The sequence below is a fragment of the Triticum urartu genome, chromosome 3A, assembly GCF_056163025.1.
Source record: "Triticum urartu cultivar PI428250 chromosome 3A, HENAU_Tu73, whole genome shotgun sequence".
Taxonomy (NCBI): domain Eukaryota; kingdom Viridiplantae; phylum Streptophyta; class Magnoliopsida; order Poales; family Poaceae; genus Triticum; species Triticum urartu.
Genome location: NC_141875.1, coordinates 606,807,925 through 606,825,917, shown reverse-complemented (window position 1 = coordinate 606,825,917; position 17,993 = coordinate 606,807,925). Strand labels below are relative to the sequence as shown.

At 42.1% G+C, this 17,993-nt stretch overlaps 2 protein-coding genes and 1 pseudogene across 3 annotated transcripts; 2 read left to right on the top strand and 1 right to left on the bottom strand.

Moving 5' to 3' along the window:
• The first annotated feature begins 483 nt into the window (after positions 1-483).
• Positions 484-2,440, top strand: LOC147980769 (putative UDP-rhamnose:rhamnosyltransferase 1). The gene has a single exon (XM_087513554.1). It carries the CDS (start codon positions 715-717, stop codon positions 2,122-2,124), a length of 1,410 nt encoding a protein of 469 aa, XP_087369680.1. The 5' UTR covers positions 484-714; the 3' UTR covers positions 2,125-2,440.
• LOC147980768 (uncharacterized) lies at positions 2,141-5,587 on the bottom strand (annotated as a pseudogene). Its single transcript, XR_015598664.1, has 4 exons — positions 5,204-5,587; positions 3,607-3,860; positions 2,702-3,153; positions 2,141-2,519 (listed from the first exon to the last, which is right to left on the bottom strand). The product of XR_015598664.1 is annotated as an uncharacterized LOC147980768 (transcript).
• Positions 5,588-5,818: 231 nt separating this feature from the next.
• On the top strand, positions 5,819-16,301 carry LOC147980767 (uncharacterized). Its single transcript, XM_087515751.1, has 14 exons — positions 5,819-6,049; positions 9,143-9,701; positions 9,842-9,952; positions 10,029-10,178; positions 10,276-10,355; positions 11,283-11,408; positions 11,510-12,133; positions 13,295-13,578; positions 13,714-13,803; positions 14,538-14,624; positions 14,830-15,052; positions 15,146-15,398; positions 15,875-16,131; positions 16,228-16,301. Exons 2-13 carry the CDS (start codon positions 9,150-9,152, stop codon positions 16,121-16,123), a joined length of 2,829 nt encoding a protein of 942 aa, XP_087371877.1. The 5' UTR covers positions 5,819-6,049; positions 9,143-9,149; the 3' UTR covers positions 16,124-16,131; positions 16,228-16,301.
• The last annotated feature ends 1,692 nt before the right edge of the window (positions 16,302-17,993 follow it).

Genomic DNA, 17,993 nt, shown 5'->3' with positions numbered 1-17,993 from the left:
AACCCAAGCTAGTGCGTGCCACTGTACGTAGCCGTCGACGCAACGGGAAGGAGCCAGCCGTGGCCTGCACTTGCACAAACGACACTGCTGTCATGTCACGCAGATTTACTACCTACCTCCAAGTTCGGCGAATGGCGGCACTCCACGCTAACGAAATAATACTACCTCTCAGTTTACAGGACGTATGCGTGCCCCTAAATCGTTAATTCGACCAACCTAATACAAGTCGTATATTATAAAAAATATATCAATATAAACTTCAGATGTTTTATTTTCAAACCGTATAATTTTTATGTTATATAGTTTGGGTGTATATAGAGCACATCTAGATGTGCTCTAGTTATTGCACATCTAAATGAGTGAGTCAAACATGAAGAGGAAAAGAAAAAAGAAAAGAAAAATATCCACACACATCTCAACGTAAGATCAATGACATAGGACTTAGATGTGCAATACTTATGAGACATCTAGATGTGCTCTAGCAAAACTGATATAGTTTATATTAAGCTGATAAAATTGGTAACCTAGGTATACGCATAATAATACTAGACATACAAAAAGTTACACGCAATTAACACTGACTCGTTGGCTTTCCCAGAACATCAAGACGACTGATTGGCCGCTGGGAAATCTGTGAACTCCAAGGAAAGCATCTCGCAGCTGGGAAATCTTGACCCTCCTCCATTGCCGAAGCTTAATTTCCGGACACCTGAGATGGAGACCAAGGACGGCGGCAGGATGCACGTCGTGATGCTGCCATGGCTGGCCTTCGGCCACGTGCTCCCGTTCACGGAGTTCGCCAAGCGCGTGGCCCGGCAGGGCCACCGGGTCACCCTCCTCTCCACGCCGAGGAACACCCGCCGGCTCATCGACATCCCGCCGGGCCTCGCCGGCCTCATCCGCGTCGTGGACGTCCCGCTGCCGCGCGTCGACCGCCTGCCGGATCACGCCGAGGCGACCATCGACCTGCCCTCCGACGACCTCCGCCCGTACCTGCGCCGCGCCTACGACGCCGCGTTCCAGCGCGAGCTCTCGCGGCTGCTAGAGGAGGAGGCGAGGCCGGACTGGGTCCTCGTCGACTACGCGTCGTACTGGGCGCCGGCGGCCGCGGCGAGGCACGGCGTGCCGTGCGCGTTCCTCAGCCTGTTCGGCGCCGCGGCGCTCAGCTTCTTCGGGAGCCCTGAGACGCTCCTCGGCCTCGGGAGGCACGCCAAGACGGAGCCGGCGCACTTGACGGCCGTCCCCGAGTACGTCCCGTTCCCGACCACCGTCGCGTTCCGCGGCTACGAGGCGCGCGAGATGTTCAAGCCAAGGATGGTCCCGGTTGACTCCGGCGTGTCGGAGGACTACCGGTACGCCAAGACCATCCAAGGGTGCCGGCTCGTGGGCATCAGGAGCAGCACGGAGTTTGAGCCTGAGTGGCTGCAGCTGCTCGGCGAGCTCTACGAGAAGCCGGTGATCCCGGTCGGCCTGTTCCCTCCGGCGCCGCAGCAAGACGTGGCCGGCCACGAGGCGACGCTGCGCTGGCTGGACGGACAGGCGCCGGGCTCCGTCGTGTACGCGGCCTTCGGGAGCGAGGTGAAGCTGACGAGCGCGCAGCTGCAACGGATCGCCCTCGGGCTGGACGCGGCCAGGCTGCCTTTCATCTGGGCGTTCCGCGCGCCGACCGACTCCACCTCCGGCGGCCTGCCCGAGGGCTTCGAGGAGCGGCTCGCCGGCCGAGGAGTCGTGTGCCGAGGCTGGGTGCCGCAGGTGAGGTTCCTGGCCCATGCATCAGTCGGGGGGTTCCTGACGCACGCCGGCTGGAACTCGATCGCCGAGGGCCTGGCGCAGGGCGTGAGGCTGGTGTTGCTGCCGCTGGTGTTCGAGCAGGGCCTCAATGCCAGGAATCTTGTGGACAAGAAGGTCGGCGTGGAGGTGGCGCGGGACGAGCAGGACGGGTCGTTTGCCGCGGACGACATCGCGGCGGCTCTGAGGAGGGTCATGGTGGAAGACGAAGGCGAGCAATTCGGGGCCAAGGTGAAGGAGCTAGCCAAAGTGTTTGGAGACGACGAGGTGAATGATCAATGCGTGAGAGAGTTTCTCAGTCACCTGTCGGAGCACAGCAAAAAGAACCAAGGATAGGGCTGAAACTTTCAAATTTCATCAACTATCTTTCAGTGAAGTGAAGCATGCTACATGCGATTTCCAAAACCGATCGCCATTACAAATTTACAACCCCATAAACCGTGCTACTCCTTTGATAGGAAAATTGAACAAGGGGGTGTGTAGTGCGTACAACCAAAAGGTCAAAATTAGCGGGGTCCCTTCCAGCCAAAATTTCCACATCGCAGGAAGGTGCCCTAGGACCGTGGCGAAGGATAGTTGTGCCACGGCATCCTTCTTACCAAGTGACACAACATTGTTGTCGAATGTTTATATTTCAATAGCTTGCTGTCTTTATCCCCATGCATCAAAAGCTTTATGTTTTTGGGGACCATCATGGCATGCCTCTGCACGAAATATCCTTGCTCGAGCTCCTGTGACAAAGCATGTTCGCTTGACAGGTCAGAACTTTCTAAAACCACATGTGCCGTAATATATTGACCAAAAGGTACTATACTACTAACCAACCTTGTGTTGCATAATGGAAATTAGTAAATGCTATGAACGCATCAGGTGGAACTTCAACAGCAGAAACGGAAGTACAGTATGAACTTACCGGAATGTCAATGACATCACCAGTGGCAAAAATATTAAGCTGGCCTTTCACTCTTAGATTTACATCAACCATCAATCTTCCATCATTGTCCAAGCAATCTTTCAGCTCAGAACCTCTAATCCATGATGAACTCAGTGGTCTGTCGAGGCACGAGAAGCAGCAATCAGCTGTTATCTCTATCCCCGACGACGTCCTGTAGAGCCTGTCTCCCTCTGACATGGACTCTAGATCGATCGACTGCTCCAAATAAACTTCAACATTCTTTGATCTCAGCCAAAGCAGTGCCTTACCACCAGCTTTTTGACCAGCAGATTCCAACAACCTTGGTCTGTCATGAACCAGTGTCACCTTGTTGTCTGGATAATTCACAGCTATTTCAGCAGCAAGCTCAACGCCTGATGGCTCACCCCCAACAATAAGAATCGAATCGGAATATTTTATCTTCACGTCATCTGGAAATGTAAATGAGATCAGATACTCAAGAGCTAACAATATCCATCACAAAGAACAAGTCATACCCAGGAAACATTCACTGTGTCGTATGCAATAGTAATTTACATTTTCAAAGGGTATACAATAGCCTAGATTGATTGTAGGCTTGTGTCTAAGCACTGAGTTATGGCATTTGTTTGATATGTGCTAGAGTAGACACGTCCATTGGAAAATAAGAAAGTCATAATTGTTTTGTAGAAATAAGGAAGTCATAGTTGTTTTGTAAAAACATTTTTGTTGCTACATATAACATATCAAACGATATGGGTTTCACTTTTCCAACGAGTAAGGTGTAGATATAATTTTATATGGTTTGTCTAAATAACTATCAGTGCATCAAAATGATAGACAAGCGGATATAAAAAATAAACTTATGAAAATAAAGCAACAATTAGGTGAGCATGGTGGCTTGCCTTCTTGAAACTGTTCTAGTCAGTCTCTCCTGTTTCGTGGACACTGATTTGTGTGACCTGCGGCTATGACAAGGTATGTGTACTCCACCAAACGACCCTCTGTTCTGATCACAGCCTCTCCACTTATATCAGCAGCAGAGGCTGTAATGACTTGACCGCTCAAGTAATCACTGTGGTTAATTAATGATTTCTCAGCAACAGATGGCTCCACCTTTGATCTCATGTTAGTCCATGGAATTTCAAGGTACTCCTTCCTAAAATAAAGCAAAAGAAAGGCGTTCAATTATATTTTGGTTCAGATGAAGAGAGTACAACTTGGGGTCATGCACTTATGCTGTCACTCTTCAAATATTGCTCTCAAGAAAAAAGTCTCCAAATATGTTAAATAGGATTAGGGGCTTGCCCAGCATTCCTCCATTGGAAATTACGACTTGTGAGTTTAAAGCACACATGGTGCAAAGCTGACGAGTGACGACGAACATAGACCATTTTTTGGAGACTACACACTCACTACAATTGTAAGTGGGTAATGTTCACTGTTATTTTTTACCCAATCAAGTTACATGCACCGAAGTAGTTAAGGTAGACAAATCAGTCGGCATTAATTTTGTACGGACACCTCAAGCAGGATGTGATATAAAAATATATCGGGCTGTTGAAACAAAATCTGGATGGAGATATTATTTAGGGACTATTTTTGTTACAAATTTGCCCCTACTAACTACTAACGTGTTTGCCTTTAAGGTTCACAAACATCTTATTTATAAGGAGTATATCAACCAAAGACCCCAAAGTGGTGTCTAATGTGGTAACTGTAAAATGTTCTATACATAACAGGTAACCAAAGTCTATTCACACCTCCGTTTTAAAGCATCACACCTCCGTTTTAAAGCATCACACCTCTTTTTTGACTCATTCATTTTGTTTTGGATTCAAAATAACTAATTTTCTATATATTGTGAGCACCCAATGTACAAAGTAACACAGCCTTGGAAACAGTGACGGATATTCCGATTCATAAGGTTCTGTTTCAATGTGGAAGTAGTGGAATAACTGAATATCTGCATCGAGTCGATCAGGACTTCACCCCAAAAAACTAAAAAAATGATCACTATTATCCGAGCATATGCAGATATACAGGTCACATCCTCCCGGCACCATTGAAATGTTAAACAGTGAGATTTTAGATATTTATTCGTGAAAAAAACTGGTGAGGGTTCTGATTTGCAAACCAATTCTTTTTTTAGTAGTCCAGCAAATCAATTCTTATTTAACAAGTGAAAGATCAATCCAGCAAATAACAACCAATTCTTATTTAGCAAGTCAATATCTCGTATTCTCAAAGATCTAGCAGGGACTATATTTGGGCATAACTAATGTTAGCGACTTAGCGTGGCATCTGAATCATGGGGTTAATCGATGGATTTATCTGGATGATGCGCGAAAAAGCAATCAGCAATGCGCACAGTTACATCAAGCACGCCACAGTTTCGGCACCAGCTTATCAACAATCTCACGATATAACTCATCGTTTAGCCATAGTTTTGGGGATAAATTGTGGCACAGGCGTAAGAAGATATGTGTAGAGAGCGCTTACGGGTCGATTATGACGACGTCGGCGTAGCTCTGGAGGGAGTTGGCGATGAGCGCGCCGGCGACGCCGCCACCGACAACCACCACGACCGCCCGCCGGCTCCTGTAAGGATGGATCCATCCGGCACCGCCGGCCATCGACCACGGCCGGCGAGCGGAGGAGCGGGAGGAGTAGTGGCCGGTATGCAGCAGCGGCTCCCGGTGGTGGCGAGTGCTGCGCCCCGGACGGGTGGTCGGGGTCGCCATTCTTAGGAACAGGGCAGTGGGGGTTCCGGTGCCTTTGCCGGGGACTGCCGATGGCTCCCGCGACCACGAGGATTATTGTTTTTTTCACAACGGGGCCCCTGTTTTCCCGGTGAAACAGAAGCGAAGGTTCGCGTGTCCTGTTTGCTGCGACATCTCTCGGGGGCCTCTTTGATTGATTAAACGAAATGTGTATTTTCCAAATGTTCTGATTTTGTTTTCAGATCCGAACGCATTCAATCCCGTCCGATCTGAATCGGACGTTTCGCAGCGATACCTGCTCCATCTAATCACGTGCGAGATGATGGCCGTTTCCCGTTCTCTCTATGGCAAGTGGGCCCGCGCCGTTTCTTTCTACAATCGCTGGCCTCCTCGCGCGCGATCCCCTCTCCTCTTTCTTCCCCCGATCTGCTCGCTCACTTGTAACGGCACGCGGTTTGCCCTGCTCCTCCCTACTCCGCCATTACTTCTCCTCTTCCGCTTCCTCCCAGTGAACCGAGGCGGAATTGCGGGCATTTCCCCTTCGTCCACGGCGAATTGAGGCGGGGGGGGGGGGGGGGGGGGGGCGCTGGTTGCTTCTGCTGCGGTCGGCAACCGATTTGTTCCGGTGAGATCTCCTCCCCCCCTCCCCTTGTGTTTGCGTCGTGGGGTGAACCCGGGGTTCCGAGGGCGATTTTTGGAGGGTGTAGACGTTTTTTGGTGCAGCGAGCCGTTTCGTTCAAGTGTTAATTTGTTTGAGATTGATGTGCAGAAGGGAGTTGGAGTGTTTGTGGGTTCGTTCCAATTAGGTCGGGCGCAGTTGTGGTGTTGTAGTTTAGGCGTAGATTTGTGGGCACATGTGGTTCAAGATCGATTTGGTTGCGGGTGGTGGTATGGGTCTGATTTCCCCGGGGTTCCATCTCGTTTTGGTGAATTTTTGGATGTGGAAATGAACTCTATACCCAATCCCCTCCCTTATGTGTTTCAGATGCAGATGTATGATGATGTATTGCGCAAGGTCCTAGTGTAAATTCATATTGCAACAATAATCTATGGGTAATGCATATCTACGAGGACTCGTTGATTGAAATTACCACTAAATTTGTTATCCGATACCATGAAATTGCATGCTAGGTCACATGCTTCAGATCCAGCATATTGCTTAATGTTTTTTACTAGGTTCTTTTTGCTTGTCAATACCACTGTATTTGTTAGTGGTTACCTTGAAATCTCACTCTAGTTCACTTGTTTCATATCTAGCATAATGCTTGATTCTTGCCATAGCTTATTGCTTCATATTACCACTGGATTTGTTAGTTGTTACCATGCAATTCCTCTCTTGTTTTCAAATTACCAATGGTTATAGTAACCTTCATATATTAAGAACATTCTGATTTTAGTAGACAGAACCGAACGATGCTAATAACCATGTATGCGTACTCCTCACCTTTTTCTCATATTAGCAACTTCAAGCACGTACTTTCCTCCACCTTTCCTTCATTCCTCATCTTTTATTAGAGCAAATTAATTATATGCGAAAAAGACAAAAAAGATGATGTCATCATATACTCTCTCAGTTTTGAACTTCAAAAAGTTTGTAGCTCAAATCATTACTCCATCGAAAAAATGTTTTCACGTAAAAAATTCGTCGCGGCGAGGCCTTTGAAACTAGATCCTATGTTGGTATATTCTGACGACTTTTTTGGGGTAAAAAGTTACCACGCGGGTGTTACACAAGTTATCATGACAGTTGAGCATAAATTATCATGTTGTTTATAAATAAATTACCAGGCATAAAAAAGTCAATCCAACATTCTCTTACATGCACATGTGTGCATACATTAGAGGGGAAATATCTGATGTCATCTTATATTTATTTCGAAACTTCGAAATGTTTTATAACTCAAACCGTTGGCCCGGTTGAAAATTTGTTTTCACATAAAAAATTATGATGAGACCTACGAAATTAGATCTCATGTTAATATGTTCTGATACTTTTTTCGTTCAAATAGTTACCAGGCCAGGGCTAAGTAAGTTATCATCTCTGATCTGTATATATTATCATGCTATTTACATATGAGTTACCGTGGTACATATTCAACAACATTTTCTCCAGGATAAAGTTACCGCGGTGTTTGTGCGTGACTTACCACGCTTCCGGGCCGTATATTACCACGCTATTTACACATTAGTTATCGAGAGTATGTTTTGAAACAACCCCCCCCCCCTCGGGGTCAAAGTTATCACGGTGTTTGTACCTGAGTGATCAAGCCTACAATTTGTATATTACCGTTCTACTTATATGAAAGTTACCGGGAGGGGTTATGTTTTCGAACAACTTCATCCCTTGACCCAACCTCCATCAAAGTTACGGTGGTGTTTGTGCGTGACTTATCACGTATATGGTGCATATAGTATTATGCTACTTACACGGAAGTTATCAGGGGAATGTTTTTAAACAACCCCTGATGGTCAAAGTTACCATGGTGTTTGTGCGTGAGTTATCAGCTCTATTGTGTGTATGTTACCATCTATTTATAAAAAAAATTACCGTGGGTACATTTCAAAAAAAATTCCCCAGTCAAAAGTTATCATGGAGTTTGTGTCTAAGTCAGGAATGCGATTTGTATATTATCATGCTATTTACATAGAAGTTAACGTGAGTATGCTTTCAATAAACAATTTCCCCGATAACAGTTACCACGATGTTTGTACCTGAGTTATCAGGTCTACGTTGTATGTGTTATCATACTATTTCCACATAAGTTAGCAGGGGTATGGTTTCAACAACTATTTTCTCCGGTTCAAAGTTACCATGATGTTTGTACGTAAGTTATCATGCCCGTAGTGTGTATATTATCATTATTTACACAGAAGTGGACGGGGTAAGTTTTCAATAATTTTTTTCCCTTAGTTTGAAATTATTGCAGTGTTTGTACCTAAGTTATCAGTTATTCGGTGCATATATTATCATATTATTTTTACAAAAGTTATCGGAGTATGTATCAACAACTATTTCTTCGGGTCAAAGTTACAGTTGTGTTTGTACGCAAGTAATCAGGTCTACGGTGTATAAACTACCATGCTATTTACACGAAAGTTACCGGGAGATGTTTTAAAAAAACTTTTTGATCTATCTGAAGCGGTATGGAACGTGCAATAAAATGATGGAACTTGGATGCACAAATTCAAGTAACTGGAACCGATGATAATGTTGGTTCAATTCTTTTTAAAACTCGTAATAAGAAGGTATAAGTAGTGTGTACCTTGTGACAAACCAACAAATTAGCCTAGTTGGTTGTTGTCATGGGATTAACATATGAGGTCGTGGGTTCGATTCCCTACTACAACAACAAATTTTGCATAATTATAAGAGGCTGCGCACCACACAAAAAATCCCCTATAAAATCGGATCCCATTAAAGTGTCATCAATTCCACGACGCATGATTGCAAAGTCATTAATCACGACCACAGAAAATTAGGCATGCGATCAAAAAGTCATTAATCGCTATCATTAAAGGTAGATCACAAAATCCGAATGCCCGGAAATTAGATTGTCAACTAAGAAAGTTATCATGGTTGATAAGTTCTGGTTACCAGTTTCATGCATACAAATTACCAGTGGTTTTGTTGAGTTGTTGGTTTTTGTGTCTTTCAATTCACCTTTCGCAACTCTTTAATTGTCAATTCTTAATTGTTTTGTTTCTTTGTACTTGGCAGGGGCACGATGCCAAGGAAGCGCAAAGGATATGGTGATGGCCATGAGGGAGTTCCTTCAAAGAAGCCGAAGCGCCCTCCACCTCGGAACAGGGCTTCCCCTAACTCATTTTTGATTGCCTGTAAAGATTTGTCTGATGGTAGGAAAAATGCTATCAATGAAATGGACTTCAAAAGCCTTCGGGAGATCAAGTGCGGCCACCCATTCAGTTTCCTTAGTGAATGGCTTGTCGGGTTATACGAGCCAAAATCTCGTGAAGTGGTTGTTCCAGGGCGTGGCAGGATTCCTGTTAATGAAGAATCGGTTCATCGCGTGATGGGTGTGCCCCGTGGTGGGGAGGATGTCCCTTACAATCTACCTACAGAAGCTGATATTGAGTTAGGTATTGAGATGTTTGGTGAGCTTGAACATACGCCGAAGATGACAGATGTCCTTGATCTTATAACAAGTTCTGTTAGTTTTGATGAGAAGTTCAAGCGGATGTGGCTTATGCTTGCCGGCAATACTGTCATTGCGCCTACTACATCCAACAAGATTAGTCCTAGGTGGTATGGTGTGTTAGTAAGTATTTCCATACTTTCTCATTTTGTATGGTGGTAACTTTATGTCTTGTGGCTGATAACTTGCATCATGCTTATATGGAAACTGCAATGCTTTCTAGCATGTTAATTTTTTGTTCATTCTCTTCCTTGTTTTTTCAGCAAAACATTAATAGAGTTAAAGATCTAAACTGGTCCAAGTTCATTGCTGATGAGCTCCACAAGGCACTGTCAAAGGGAAAGCCTACGAAGGGATGCCTTCTTTTCTACAATGTAAGTGATGCTGCATTTTTCTTTTTTCTTTTTTTGTTTTGATTGTGTATTCTGACGACATTCACCTTTTTACCAGCTTTTGTACATTGATGCGATTGATCTTACTAGTCTTGGTATTGCATTGCCCGATGGTGCTTTTGCTATTAATGTTTGGACGAAAGAGAAGATATCTGAAGTGCTTAGTAGGGATGTCCAAGCGGACGGAATTTCTTATGGGAAACTACCGGTAACTTGTTTTTTTCTGATCAGTTCATGTACTTACTACAAATGCATTTGTTTTTCATACTTTTCCTTACTCATTTGCGTTCTCAATAATTCGCCAGTTGAAACCCCAGTTTGTCGTCGATTTCTGCTTGTTGGGAAATTCATGCGTGTGCATGTCCCACCAAACTGCAGTGATGAGGTATGCTGGGTTTTTTTTTAAATTTTGTTTGGAGGTATTATGGTAATTGTAGCTCCTTTTGTTTTTTTCTTGCATTTACATGGTAACTTATGAGTGTACACCCTCATAACTATTTTGCAATGTTGAGGATATCGCTTATCGTTATCGTCTCGGTCAGCTAGGGATTAGAGATTAATCAGAAATCGGCCGATAAATCGATTTTATCGGTCGACTATTAATCGGATATTTTTTGAAAATCTCACGTTCCCGACACTAAAATACACTATATTCAACACCAAAACAATATTTGACAGAAGTGTTACCTTGATTTCTAGCCTTTGAATCCTCGTATAATGGCAAAAAATAGGACAACAGTACATATACATATTCCGTAACAAGGTCCACAAAATATAAATAAACATAGTTTTTGCAAACATCGTGCTATGAATAGGTTTGATTTCTCGGCAGATTCCCAATAAATCGCTTGTTAGAACGATAAATTGGTCCAAAAGATAAACGGCAAAGATAAGACATAATCTTATCGGTCACCCCCTGATTAGAGATAAATCGGAAGATTAATCGGTGAATCGGAAGATTTCTTGAACAATGCTATTTTGTATTACACATCTGAAATTTTTACACGCTGTTAACATATGTTGTGTTTATGATGGTAACTTTTGTTGCATTCACATGGTACTTTGTGGTTGTTCTCCCTGATAACTCATATTTTACCAATCTGAATTTATTACTGCTGATAACTTGTGTTGTACTTGGATGGTATCTTCTGTTGCACTCACATGACAACTTCTGTATGCATATCCTGATTATTATTTATTTATGATCTTGGTTTGTGTGTTTTGTGTAATTCATGATCCTTTTTTGCATCTGAAAATCATGTCTGGTAACTAAAAGCGTTCCTTGTGTTCTTTGTTTCTTACTAATGAGCAGAAACTTGCAAAGGCTTCTGAGCTTGTGGGCCGGTTTTCGTGTGGCTTGGTTGGCCTGCTTGGCGATCTTGTGCAAGGGTTCATCTCCCTTGATGATGAAGGCAGTTCACATGTGTCTCATCGACTAGACACGGATCTTAAGGCAATTTCTTTTGGTACCCGCAATATGGCAAAGCCCCCTCCTGCATGCCGTACTTGTCAAATAGACAGCCTTGGCAAAAATATTAGCGATGAATCGGATAGTGACAATGAGACGCAGGATAACGACAACGACGACTCTGGTGATGATGATGATACAGACTTTCAAGTTTTTTATCATGGTGAAAAAGGCCATACTGGTTCTTCTTCCCGCAGCGGGGCAGTGAACGTGGCTTCTGGCAGCGGGGTAGAAAATGTGGACGCGCCGCACTCAGATGATGCAAATGCTAAATCACATGACAGGGTAGGAGGAATTGTCGAAGGCACACCTGACGGTGCGGGCGATGAACCTATGATTGAGTCCCAGTTCATGCCGACTGCTACTTCTAACACGATCTCAAGCAGCTCAGGGGATGGCGTGCTTAGCCAGCGTGACATGACAGACACGCAGTTTGATTTGGCCACTGATTCTTCTACGGAAAGATGCGGTGCTCAGCTTGCTAATACTTCGTCTTATGAGCAGAAGCGCAAGAATTTGAGGCTACCATCTCTGCCCTGTCCAGCTTTGCCACCCAGGTGTGCCCAGCTGTCAGATAGGGATATTCATCTTTCTATCATGAAATTGGTCATCCAAGAGCTTGCGATCCGTGTGGCTGACAAGGGCACCGGTGAGGTCATTCCACCCTCAACTCAGATTAAGCAGGTTCCATGCAGGTGAACTATCCTTTGTATTTTTCTACTTCTTATATTTCTTCAGTTTCTCTTCTTTTGTCAATTTCTTTGTTTTGTTACTGTATTTTTGACACTGTATGGTAGTTTCAATTGTTGGTATGTGATAATTTCAGTAGCATTTCTTTGATAACTTGCAACTATTATCTTCTCATATACATCTCTGCTTTTTGTTTCTAAACTACTGGTCCAACCATTTTGTTCACTACTTTATTTTTATTCAGGTCACCCAGCAAACAAGTTGATACACTTGAGGCATCATCTAGTATCCCGGGATCAAGGTAGTCTGTTTTCTATTTCTAGTCTTTCTTTTTGTATTTTTTTATTCATTTTGTGTTGCATAATAGATGAATTTCCAAGTTTCTTCTCTTTAGGTTTCATAATGCTACTTCTTATAATTAGCTAACCTTTTTGTATAGTATATACATTTGTATAATATATTTTTACCTGGTTGATTATTCTTCGTGATTACCTTTGTTAAAAATATGCTGGTAACTTCATATTGCATGATAGTTTTGAACTGTTTGTCTGGTAATTTCAGTAGTATTACTCTGATAACTTGCAACTATCTCCTTATTTATATACATCTACATTATTTGTTAATAAAATATTGCTCTAATTATTTTTGTTTACTACTTGTATTTTTATTCAGCGCACCCGACAAACAAGTCTGTTCACTTGAGGCATCATCTACTATCCCAAGATCAAGGTAATCCCCCTTTTGTCGTGGTCTATATTTTTTGTATTTTTATTCATTTTGTGTTTCATAATAGATGAATTTCCAAGCTTCTTTTATTTTAGATTTCATAATGCTACTTCTATAATTAGCTAGCGTTTTTATATGTTATATACATCCTTATAATCTATTATTACCCGGTTGATTATTCATCGTGGTCATTTTTGTTAATATATGCTCGTAACTTTTTGGTATTACCATGCTTTAACTTACTTTTATGTCATAAGTTTAACTTAGTAAAGATAGCATATGTCCTTGTGACACAATCAACACATGATAACTTTGTCTGTTCATTTTAGCACTACATCTCACAACTTCTTATCATCCTCCCCCCATTGTTTGGCTTTTATTTTTTGCAGACAGTCAAATCAAAAGAAGGCTGCTACAAAGGTGTGATTTCTCAAGACTAGGTCTTCTCCTCGACTAAGAGCAATATCTTCACAGCCGGTAGAGGTTGTGGATCTTGAAGAGCAGGCCACGATGACGCCTCCTGATGTCGTTTCACAATCTGATGTGATGGCCTCTTCGCCAGCCTTCGTCGAAGCAGCGGTTGCTTGCGAAGTTGCATCTGATGTTGTTGAATCTGTAAAACAACTTGCTGCAGTGGCGACCATCACTCCTGTTGTTGTAGAGCTCGCCTCTACAGCTGTTAATGATGAATTGCATGCTGAGGAAATTCCTACTGCAGACACTGGTATGCATGAAGGATCACTACTCTGATGTTAAACATACAGACCTAGTTTGTGGATTTTTTTATGCGATTATTTTTTCAATGTGATAAAATATGTTTTTGTCCTCTCATATGACACAACCCAAAATGTTAATGAAGCCATCACCGAAGCTGCCCAAGTGTCTGTTCCCCCTGATGTGGGAGTGGTTGTTGCAGCAACTGGTGTTGATGCAGAAAAAACAGCTCTAGGTAATCATGCACTCTTCTGATGGTAACTATAGAATAGTTTGATGGTAACTTCACTTAGTTATGTTGGTAAGTTACATATTGTGGTCCCTGGTAACTTGAGTTGCTATATACTGATAAGATCTCTTCTTATTCCCTGATAACTTGTGCCACTACCCTCTCATGCCACAATATGTTCTATGTCCATGGTAACTAACCAGTATGTTGCATGACAAGTTCTGCATTTTTTGTGCCCCTGATCAATACCAATTTTTTGTTATTTTTTTGGCCTGAACTAGTGTTGTCCTACTAAGTATCATTGTTTGGCCTGATAACTTTGACTATAACCAAATATTATCTTATCCAATACAGTCTTCACAACACCTCTTTATCGCAACATTCATTGTTTGGCCTAGTACCTACCACTCTATCTCGACACTATCTTACCCAATACGGCCTTGGCAACACCCCTTTTCTGTTGTGGTGATAAGTCATTATTATTGTGTTGGTAACTTTCCTTATTCTGGCTTGATAACTTTCACTATATCTTAATATTTAGTTTACCCAATACGGTAGTGACAACACCCCTTCTGTTATTATTTGATGGTACTTCCCCGTGAAGTTCACCAATGTTATTATTGTATATGTTTTTATTTGTTTTTTATCATGTATACCCCTTTTCTCATGTCCCATCTTACCTTTTGATTTTCATTTTTATATAATAATTAAAGATCATTGTGTTCGGGTGTATGATGTAGAACTTGACGATGATGAAGTACTTATGTGGTGGGAAGAATTTGAACATGGTAACCCAGCAGCCAAAGGAAAAGCTATTGTCCAAGGAGGTAATCATTTTTGGTTACTTTGACAATGCCAAAGCTGTGATGCACTATATAAATGTCACTTGATAACTTCTGCCCCCATTGTTGATAAGTTACTCACAAACTGATTGATAACTTCTGATTTCCCACTTCGTTGAACCCTTCAGATTGTTTAACCTTTGTTTATCATCACCAATCCTTTTGCTAAACCCTTCATGATGTTTTGCAGAGCATTGTCAAAGCCCCACATTTTCTACACCACACTTACCCCAACCCAAAGAGTATATGTGGCGCAGTGCCATGCCTATATCATTAATTCGAAAAGTTATTGTTACCCGCCCATCACAATACCAGCTGCCGCCATATTCGACACTCATCCCCAACAAAGATGATGAGGCTGTTTATGATGAAGTTATCAAGCACACAACTGATTCGAACTCCAAGATTAAGGGGTAACAAACAAGCTTTCTTAGTTTTCATACCTTTATTGCAAAATATTTTTTTGCCATTCCATTTGTTGAGTTGCTTTCCCCCTGGTATCATAGTGTTAGGGTAATCGACATCGATGGGAGGTGGGTCACACTCGGCGAGCTTGCTGATTGTGTGAGAAAAATGGGGCAGGTTTCAACCAGTATTATCGAGTTGCATGTCCGTGTTCTTCAATATTTGGAAATGCCAGACAAGATTATCTTCCCTTGGTCACTGTCTGTATATCTTCTTGTTGGAGACTTCAAATGTAAATCTGTAATGCATCATTTTCGACGGGACCAGCATTACATTCCGAGCCACCAAAATGAGGTACTTTCTGGTTTGTTGTCATTCTTACATGTTAATATCCACTGTCCACATATGTATTGCCAATTTAGCGTTGATATATAATTAGTTTTCTTTCACCCATAATCATCATAACTTTACACTACCAATCATGGTAACTTTTTTGTTTTTCCTACTATTCTCATAATTTTCCAGTGCTTTTTTTCATGATAACTTCAGTATACATAGTCTGGTATCTTTGTATTTTTATGGTACGATAACTTATTTTTTATGGTAAATTGAGCATCCAAGGTATAATATTTTTTGTCTTTTGTGTTATCATGGTGGTCCAGCATCCCTATTCTTGTATTTTTATCTTCTATGGTATGATAACTTGATTGCTTTGCATAATAATTTAGCATCTAACTTCTAGTAGTTTTTATCTTCTCCCATGATAACTTTTTATGTGCCTTGTATTTAAGGATGCCTTCCTTTTTCTGTTCATGTTACGATTATTGTAGCTACTATTCCCTGCTCTACAAAAGTTGGGAGAGGGACCACATGACAGTCATTGGTATGTATTATCGCTGAATCTTAAGGCAAAACGATTTGAGGTGCTAGATTCACTGCGTGAAGAAGATAGTCCATCTTTAATTGAGCACGCAACAAGGTATATGAACGCTATAAAGAAGGCTTGGTTGATTGCATACAAGGACTCACATAAGCAAATTCAAGACTATGAACTCGTGTACATTGATGTTCTCAAATAGAAGAACAGGTTAGTTGTGTATTTGTTTTTACTTTACTGTTTTGTTGGAGCTCAATTTTTGTTAGATATCATGCTTACTGTTCTCACTTTGACACTCTGTTTCAGCATTGATTGTGGATTCTTCACTCTCATGTTTCTGGAGCTATGGAATGGGAAAATTATTCCCGCTTTCACCCATGACCAAGTACCAGCACTCAAAAAAATATTGACATTGAGATGGCTAAATCACACTCATAACAAATGCAAACAGTGGCGCCATCATTTGTTTGGCAACAGTTCATGATGTATCAACTGACATCTTTTTGTTTTTTTTGTTTGTGAGAGTAATTCCAATGATGGTCTTAAATTGATGTTAAATACTTGAAAGAAGTAGTTTAGCATTTGCTTTGTTGTCACAATGCTGTTTTTTTGGTTTTCTCATCACACAGAGAAAATCAAGGACCAGTTGACAACTTCTAGCATTTATGGCCAATATTTTGTACAAAATGGTCTAATAACTAGTTGTTTTATCGTTTTTGACATGAAATAATCTGATCACAATTTGCCTGGTAACTTACAGATTATTTTGCTGATAATTAGCATGTATAAATGCTGATAGGTTACAAAAATGTAGGTATAATAACTTTTTTGATTGCATATAGTGCTGATAAGTCATGGTAGTGAAATGACATAGATAAAACATCTAGATAACTGATGATGGCCCACAGTATCAAAGTGGTGACAACTTACACAATATGTTTACGATAACTTCCACCACAAAGTACTTAAAACCTCATTCCACCAAAGTGCTGATAACTTACATAAATATAGGTATGATAATTTGGATTACATTTGCTATGATAATGATCAGCAAACAAATGGAGATAAGTTTTGTCCATTCATTTGTAGCGATGATCTTCCTTTTTCTTTCATTCATATTGGTAGAGGTGACGTGCAGTTGCGCTTGTCATGGTCCAGGCTGTCGTAGACCCTGCACTTCCTTTGTTTTGTTGCGCAATGTAAAATGGATGCTGAACCTTTTTTCCGACCGCCCTTTCATGGTAGTCTTCGGAGGGTCTAGTATCACTCTTGTGTTCGAGAAATGGGATATGGCGCCATGTGGTTGCTTGAATGCAGCGGCTGGCACGTTGACGCCAGCTTGTATTGTCACAGGGATGCTTGTTTGTCCCGTGTTTGGGTTGTCCACTTGTTGTGTGTTAGGTACATTTGTTTGCTGTTCGAAATGGATGGCTTCACTCGTTGCGACCACTGGATTAGAACATGGATCTTGTTGTGATTGGAACGATCCTCTATCTTCTTCACTGTCCCTTCTGGCCTTCTTATGCAGGCATTTTGTTAGCGCATCCATTTCTTCCTTGAAAGCATATAGGTGCTTTCTGGCCACCCTAGCCTCATCATCTGTGAGGCAAGTGTTCTTGGATGTTGCCTTGAAATCCTTCAGCATTGACGTATATCACATGACGCTTTTGCCCCCCTCTGGCATGCTCTTACTAACTGTTGGTTGTTTAAAATTAGGCTTGATTAGTTCTTCTTCCCGATCACAAGTCCATCTCTTTAGAATATACTTCTTAGGTATCCCGTACACCCTAATCTGTTCCATCACTCATAGCACGTGTGCGCACAGTATACCATCTCGCTCAAACTTGCAGCAAGTGCATGAATATGTCCCTTAATCCTTGTTTGGTTGCACATGGTAGTCCCTCTCCCCATATTTTGGTATGATTCCTCTAACCGAGCCAACCTTGAATGACACATTTTGCAATGTGTCACATCTGTAGCCAGTTTTCACCTTTATCTCCATCTGGAATTTAGAGAAAAGATTATCCATGTAGAGGCCCCACACCTGTAACTCGAGTGGGTTGAACGAGTAT

Coding starts and splice junctions, on each gene's coding strand:
- LOC147980769 (XM_087513554.1), top strand. CDS start 715: ATGGAGACCAAGGACGGCGGCAGGATGCACGTCGTGATGCTGCCATGG.
- LOC147980767 (XM_087515751.1), top strand. CDS start 9,150: ATGCCAAGGAAGCGCAAAGGATATGGTGATGGCCATGAGGGAGTTCCT. Junction 15,053..15,145: donor TCGAACTCCAAGATTAAGGG/GTAACAAACAAG, acceptor CTGGTATCATAG/TGTTAGGGTAATCGACATCG. Junction 15,399..15,874: donor TTCCGAGCCACCAAAATGAG/GTACTTTCTGGT, acceptor CGATTATTGTAG/CTACTATTCCCTGCTCTACA.